This window comes from Ipomoea nil, unplaced genomic scaffold, assembly GCF_001879475.1.
Source record: "Ipomoea nil cultivar Tokyo-kokei standard unplaced genomic scaffold, Asagao_1.1 scaffold0317, whole genome shotgun sequence".
NCBI classification, from domain to species: domain Eukaryota; kingdom Viridiplantae; phylum Streptophyta; class Magnoliopsida; order Solanales; family Convolvulaceae; genus Ipomoea; species Ipomoea nil.
The window spans coordinates 2,584,857-2,592,990 of record NW_017616745.1 but is presented as its reverse complement, the minus strand read 5'-3'; the positions used below and the strand labels follow the sequence as shown (position 1 = coordinate 2,592,990).

Here is an 8,134-nt window from a genome sequence, read left to right as displayed (position 1 = left end):
TAGCCCAATAATAATGGGCCGGGCTTTTGAATTACCTGTTCAAGAGCCACTTTGCCGGATCATTATATCATGGAGACATGGACCATCTATCTATGGTAGATCAATTGCTTTTTGGGAAAAGTGCTCAAATAAAACATTGAATTTTATTTGAAAGTGCAATTAAGTCCTTAAACTTCAAAAGAATGCAATTAAACACTCACTTATTATTTTTTTTTGAAAACCAATCTGTCGATTGTATTAATTGATCAAAGTTATAATAGAGTCAGGCGGGATAGAATCTCAATACATAGAATGATCCTGAGCAAAGGCTAACGAAAATAAAGTATGAGCATGCAAATTAATCTGTCTAGGAACATAGCTTAACAAAATAGAACTAAACAACGACATAATAGTTCTGCATTGGTCAATCACGACCCCAACATATGAGTAAATGGATGTGGTTTGCTGCTGCATGGTACTCCGCAACACCATACAATCCGTGAGACAACTTGCTGTTGTGATATTCCTTTCTGCAAGCCAAGAAAGTGCCTCCTTATAGGCCAGAGCCTCGGTCATGAGTGGTGAGTTACAAAACTGCATTTTGCTGTTTTTTGACGCTACGAAGGTCCCCTTTGGTGATATTAGAACAATTCCATACGTGGCCTCCCCGGTTCCTTGGCGAAACCCCGCGTCCACATAGCAACGAAAACGTGGCGCCGGTCTCGTGCTGATCTTGGCCCATACTTGGTGTCGGATCCGGCAGTGGGTGGCGGTAATGTGCTGCGTCGAACGCCCTTTCCGCCACTGCCGCACGGTGGACCACAACGACCGGCCGCACCATGGTCCGTTCTCATAGAGCCGTGTTGCGGCTTCTCCAAATACTGTATAGGACCGCTATCATGAGCTGTGTTTGCTCCTCCGTTAGGACCGTCATAGCCGCCGTTAACCATGTTGAAAAGGAATCTGTAACAATATTTGTTATAGGCAATTGTGTTATATTCCAAACTAGTGTAGAATATTCACAGAACACTAAAGCATGCAACACATCTTCATGATCTAAAGCACACATTGGGCAAGAGGGTGCATGTCCACCCTTTTAATAATCAAATTAGAGGTAGTGGGTAGGATATCACATATGGCTCTCCCCAAAAAGGTCTTCCATTTGGGTGGGACTTTTAACTTCCACATCTTCACCCATTTATCAAAAGTTCCTGGGTTACTCTCAAAATCACCCACAATTCGCCTATAAGCATTTTTAACTGTATATGTCCCTTTCGGGTCCCCATCCAATACCATGAGTCATCATAGTCAGGGATTACAGGGATCTTAAGTATTCGGTTCACATCCTCAGGGATAAAAAAGATCAGATAAGATATGTGGATCCCATGTGCTTGATTGTGGATCAATCAGACCTGCCACTCTCGCCTCTCTTAACTCTTCTGGCATATTTGTTTGTATAAAGGGGCTAGGATCATCCGGAAGCCATGGATGACCCCATATCAGAGTTGACTGTCCATTCCCAATCCTGCGTCGCACCCCAGCCGTGACTATAGGGTGAGCCGCCATTATACTCCTCCAACAGAAACTCGGGCATCTCCCAATAGTAGCATCAACAAAACCAGTAGTGGGGTAATAGCGAGCCTTATATATTCTTGTGGTCAGTGATTCTGGATTGGTAAGAAAACGCCATGCCTGTTTTCCTAACATAGCCAGGTTAAAAGCTCTTAATTCCTTAAATCCCAAGCCCCCATACTTGAGACACACAACCTATCCCATGCCTTCCAATGTATTCCCCTGTCTCTTCCACTTCCCCCACCAGAATTTATTCATGGTTCGCTCAATGGACTGACAAACTGTTTCAGGCAATAAAAAGACACTCATTGAAAACGTAGGCACAGATTGTGCTACGCTTTTCAATAACACTTCCTTACCTGCCTGAGATAACAACTTTTTACTCCATGATCCAATCCTTTGCCTAATTTTTTCCTCCACATAAGCAAACACAGCTCTCTTATTCCTGCCCACACAAGATGGCAGGCCAAGGTACTTTCCAAAGTTGTCAGCCTGCTCAACCTCCATGCATCCTGCAATTTGCATTCTATCCACTCCTGCAGTATTACGGCTAAAACATATATTGGACTTATTATAATTTACCATCTGCCCAGACAACTTTTCATACCTTACCAAACATTGCTCTATGACACCAGCTTCCTGAGTATTTGCTTTGAAAGAAAGCAGACTATCATCTGCAAAAAACAGATGTGATACTGGAGGTGCCCCCTGGCGACTCTACACCCATGCATTGACCCTGTCCCCTGCTCCTTTTGCGACAACATCGAAAGCGCCTCAGCACAGATAATGAATAAATACGGTGAGCTGAGAGAGGATCCCCTGTCTTAGACCACGAGTCGATTTGACCCGCCTCCCTACCTCACCATTTATCATCACAGTATAATTCACAGTTGTCACACATAGCATTATAAGCTGGATCCACTTGTCACTAAATCCTAACACAACCAACATCCTCTCCATGAATTTCCACTATATTCTGTCATAAGCTTTTGACATGTCCAATTTCAATGCACTCCAGCCCACAGCTCCATATTATTTCCTGTTCAAGTAATGTCCCACCTCCGCCGCAACCAAGATGTTATCCGTTATTAGCCTGTTAGGAATAAAAGCACTTTGGGACTCAGAAATAAGATCACCCATGACACTCACTTATTATTTTAGTGTATATAAACTTAATAATCAGTAATTTACCTGAAATAAGGAGCATTGCTGTTTGCGAGGTCTTGATCATTTACATGGACTCACTTTTCATTCCATTTGTGAGAATTTGATGATCTATAAACCGTTCCTAACGAACGATCAGCTCATGTTGGAACAGATTTCGGCGACAATTCCTACAATAATTTCGGTGTTAAAACTTTTCGACAATTTTTTTTAATTTATGAAAAAAGGGCAATCGTTACCAGTCGTATTCTTCGTTGGATGAGACAACCAATGGTCGCATTCTCTAGTGGAGAAGACGACCAGATCTGGTCGCCTTCCCCACTGGAAAAGACGACCAGACTGTCTTCTCCGGTGGAGATGGCAATTATTTTTTTATTTTTTTTACGATCATAAACATGATCGACGATCCGAATTTTACCAATAACATATTGGTTATCGTAAATCGGACTTAATTGACTCATTTTAACAAGTTTGAATGTTTAATTGCACTTTTTTGAAGTTCAGGGATTTAATTATACTTTCGAGTAAAATTCCATGGGACCTATTTGACCATTGTACTTTTTTTTATCGGTGGATCAATTAGGCAATTTATATCGTGGACCAGGGCCCACACAATATTGTGGACCGTGAACCAAAAACGACGCCGTTTGATGTGTAAGTTTTAACAGATTCTGTAACTTCTCGTTTCTCACGTTTCAACACAAAATTTTAATTTATTATGTGCACAAAATCCATAGGATTAATGTATATAAATGCATAACATGATACATAGAAACGCATAACACGATATACATATACATGTTTTCTATTTTACTTATTCTTATATTTGATTTATGTAAATACTCTATGTCATATAGACACATAATTGCATAATATAAGCCATGAATTCGTAAAATAAGACATACAATGTGTTTTTTGTTATACAACTACTAATCAATTTGATATACAGAATTTTGTAACATAATGCACAGAAACACATACACATATTTTCTAATTTACTTATTTTCAGATATGATTTATTTAAATAATTTAGGCACACAATTACATAATATATGACATAAATTTGTAAAATAAGACATACAGTGTTTTGTGTTATACAATTACTAATCAATTTCATGTACAAAATTTCGTAACACAATGCACAGAAACGCATAACACAATGCACAAAAACATACTTTACAATAATTAAAAAAAAAAAACTTTGTAACACGGATTAAGAAACAAACGGTCTCCGATAAAATTAAATTTTAAAATGACATCGTATAAGAGCAGGTCCAGAATATAACGATTGACTATTAGCTGTGTGGACCATAATGATTCATAACTTGAGTACTTGGCCCAATTGTATATATATGGCCCGTTAAAAATTTCTGGGCCCAAATTGACTCAACTTACGAACCGCCTTCTGAGATAACCTGGCAACGCAGTGACAGTTTATCGAGTCGGAGAATCGGAGAAGCTGAAGAAGCCTGAAGGAGCAGTGATCTGCCATGGAGTTCTCTCTTCTCGCCGATGCCGTGAAGTCCAAATCGTACGATAAGATCGCCGGAATCTACGATGAGCTCATGCTCCAGGTGAACTTCCGAAAACCACCGTTATTTTTTCTGTATTTACTCTCACTTCCTTGTGTTCGTTTGCTCCTCAACTCGGAAACCTAATTTCGGCTCACCTGATTGTTCGCTGCTTCTCTTCTCTAGTATTCCGCACAGGGCATTGCGTTTCAAGACGAATGGCCTTACGCGATTCATCTCTTAGGGCACCTCTACAACAATGACATGTAATCATCCCATATTTTGTGCTAAATTGGGGTTTAAGTTTAGTTACTTCGTTACTGATTTCATTTTGTGCATTCGTTTGTTCATTTCAGTAACAGTGCTCGGTTTCTGTGGAAGACGATTCCGGCCGCGATAAAGGAGGGCCGGCCGGAGTTGGTGGCGGTTTGGAAAATTGGGCAGAAGCTATGGACTAGGGATTATGCCGGAGTTCATGAGGCTCTACGGGAGTATGAATGGAGCCCAGAGGTTCGGGACATTATACTCTCGTTTTCAGGCAAGCTCACTTAAACCTATACATTTGTGTAGTTGTTGTCTAATAGGCAATATTATTCTGTCCATTGACAATAAGTTTTTACATTAAGAATTAAGAAGGCAAGCTAATATTGTAAAATTACTAGGAATTAACTTGGTTTGAAAATTTGGGATTACTTCATTGTCCAAGATCCTTGCATATATGGGAATCCATATATTACCATTGATATTATGGAGTATATAAATAAATTAGCTTAAAAGAGTTACACGGGTGATTGAAGTAGCATCTATAATTTGCTTAAATGGTGTTCTATGCTTTGGTATAATCTGGAAACAGTGAAACACACTAATGGAGAGTATGGAGCTTATTTTAGTCATAAAATGCTTATTGTCTTTTAAAATGGCTTGCAAAGGCCAAGCACCTTAATTCATCTCTAAGCTGATAAGATTAACAAAAAGAAGTGTGTAGTGCACACTTGGTGTTGCTGTTGTCTGCATTCATATCTCTCCACCTTATACATTATGTATAGATGTATAGATTATAATAATGGGCACCGCTGTCTAGGTTCTAGCTAGTTCGTATATGATTAGATGTCAAATTTTACTTTCTAAGCTTGCTATATGCCACTTTAATCTCAGTCGCTTAGTTAGCATAGACCTTTTGTTGCGAAAAGAGAGTAATATGCATGAGTTCTGACTGCATGTTCCTATGCAATCTGTTAGCTTTTCATCCCTTGTCCATAATATCAGCCAGACTCCCCTTTCGTAGTTGTGAGTCTGCTTTTTTATTTACTTCATCCTTGACTTCATACTCGTTCGATTGGCAGTCAGTTTCAGATTTGTACTTCCCAGGTCTGTCATAAATGTATTTTCATATTTTGCAGACCTTTACACTAAAAGGATGTTCGATCTGCTAGTTTCTGCTTATTCAACAATAAGTGTGCAGGATACAGCTCTCTTCCTAGGAATGAATGTTGGTGATGCTACAAATTGTAAGCTCTCCTTCTTTTCTTGTTAGGCAGGATGCTGTTTACCCCAATGAATGCCTATAGTTATTGTTTTCTATCGACATCGAGCTTTTGTTCTCTGCAAAATGATTTGTTACTATATTGGACTTTTATTGGCCTTCAAAGGAATGTATAGTTGAAAAAGTGATGAGTAGGCTGCTGAGCTGTGATATGGGTACCACTCGTATTTTGTTATGATGATTGGATCACTTTGTCAAAAAACTATATTGTCTTCACTCATGGTTACTTGTTGAACATAAATTAGTTTAAATGCTGAATAGCTGGTGACCGTTGGAAAATGTGAAGCAAGCCATACTGTATCCAGTGCATATAGTACAATATTGGTATTCTCATGGTTTAAGGTTGTATTTCGTGTAGTTACACTGTCATATCAAGGAGGTCACGGGCTGTGAAAAAGTTTGACCCTTTTTGCCAGCTTATAATTATAATTATAATTCTAATTCTAATTACACCGTCATAGCAAGGTCACAGGCTGTGAAGATTTTTGACCATTTTTGCCAGCTTATAATTATAATTGTTTACAACTGCTGACAGTAGTCTTTCGCATATCCCGTGTGCAGATGTCCTTGGACAGGGTTGGAGTTTGGATCCCGCGTCTCAAATGCTGACGGTGAAAAAGCAAGCAATAGTAAAAGAGCAAAAGCTAGATGCGAGCAAGTTGCAACGGTTGACAGAATACGTTTTCCACCTCGAACACTAATCAGTGTTTGTGTGTTGTTCTGGATCAGTTTCTCCCCCGCCCTGCTGCAGTTTCTTGATGGATGAGTAGAAGCTGTACTCGATTTGGGTTCATAAACTTTTTGATTCTAAGCACATTTCTAGTCTCATTATTCTGAAGAATTTCTTGGTTTGGACTTGGGAGAAAATGGTTCTACTGTATTCATAATCAAGTATATCTTAGTTGCATTGCAGATCACTTTACTGTAAATGGAACCAAATAGATCCAATATAACTCGTACAAATACCTACCATCAGGCATCAGTATTTCTCATGAATCATGGAATCCTATCAAGAATGCGATAGATCCAAAGTTATTTTGTCTAAGTGTGGACTCATCATCCAATGCCAAGCGGATAATGTCTTGGTACAAATTTCGTTTAACCTGTTAGGTTTTTATAAAACCATACTTTTGATTAATCATATTATCAAGTCTTGCCATGTCAGGGAATGTGTGACAGTTATATTTATATATACCTCATGGTTGCTTCCCAGCCAAAGCTTAATTTGAATCAACTAATTCAAAATAAGTTCATAAGCTTTGTCTGATTTGATCTTGTTGTATACATTAGTGTTATAGTGTGCAAACATATAAATTGGTCTTGCTATGAGCACTACTGTACAAATAATTACTACACTTCTACCCGATAGAGCATTTGGAAGGATGTAAATCACAGTGACTCAATGACTCAACATACAAGGTCAAATGCGGGTGCGCACAAGAGATCTGCCCACTTTTTGGACATAATCTCCACACTGCTCCCAAATATTACTTGTGACTGATATCAAGTGACATTTTAGCTAACCAGAAATCTGCTCATTTTGGACATGTCTCTTCTCCCAAATACTGCCAAAAAGTAATGACATTTTAGCTAACCGGTGTTGTAGACTTTTTTGAACTAAATTGTTTATGCATTCATGTGTTACCTCTCATATCTTCCATTCAATATAATTCTCATTTTGTAATCCAAGAATAGCAAGAGATTATTCCCCCTCTACTTTACTATATTGAATCCTTTTTATTTGGCAAAATCTAAACCCTTCTCTCGAATCCCTTGGTTCCACTCACAGTAGCATTCATATTCATAATCAATTTTAGACAGCCTATGTTAGAACTAAAATGTAAAACAACAGTAAGAAAGTATGATTTTATTGGGATTATTTAGTACCAATTTACAAGATCCATAACGTAAATACAAGCTAAGTTATACACATGCGATATTGTTTTCAATCCACATCTCAACAGATCTTCTTCAATCTTCATACCACTCACTACTTCTTATTAGCTTTCTTGCTACGCTTGATCGCAACAGGAGAAGTCACGCGATACAGCTCCACCACGGATCGAAACTTCCTCTTCCTCGAAAGCCATCCCTGCAGCTCCGCTTCCTCCAGATTCTCATCCTCCTCCCTCGTCCCAATAACAACATTGATATTCACGGCGAAGGCGGAAGAGGAACATATCGTCTCCGCCGTATCTCCGACGCTTTCTTCTCCGAAGTAGTCGTCTCTCCGACTCCTAGCGCGCTTCGCGTAGCCGCCGCCGCCGCCGCTATCGGAATCGCCGCTGAGCTGGATCAGCTGCAGAGCTGCGTCTATCTCCGGCTCCGTCAGCCTCGATTCTTCCATCTCCGTCTCCTCCGCGAT

At 39.4% G+C, this 8,134-nt stretch overlaps 1 protein-coding gene across 1 annotated transcript; it reads left to right on the top strand.

Moving 5' to 3' along the window:
• The first annotated feature begins 4,117 nt into the window (after positions 1–4,117).
• LOC109169133 (COP9 signalosome complex subunit 8) lies at positions 4,118–6,768 on the top strand. Its single transcript, XM_019318008.1, has 5 exons — positions 4,118–4,289; positions 4,413–4,492; positions 4,583–4,764; positions 5,627–5,734; positions 6,331–6,768. The coding sequence occupies exons 1-5, from the start codon at positions 4,206–4,208 to the stop codon at positions 6,468–6,470; spliced, it is 594 nt and encodes a 197-aa protein (XP_019173553.1). The 5' UTR covers positions 4,118–4,205; the 3' UTR covers positions 6,471–6,768.
• The last annotated feature ends 1,366 nt before the right edge of the window (positions 6,769–8,134 follow it).

Excerpts from the sequence above, each read along its gene's own strand:
- LOC109169133 (XM_019318008.1), top strand. The coding sequence starts at position 4,206 with ATGGAGTTCTCTCTTCTCGCCGATGCCGTGAAGTCCAAATCGTACGAT. Across the intron at positions 4,493-4,582 it reads CACCTCTACAACAATGACAT|TAACAGTGCTCGGTTTCTGT; the intron begins GTAATCATCCCA and ends TGTTCATTTCAG. Across the intron at positions 4,765-5,626 it reads CATTATACTCTCGTTTTCAG|ACCTTTACACTAAAAGGATG; the intron begins GCAAGCTCACTT and ends CATATTTTGCAG.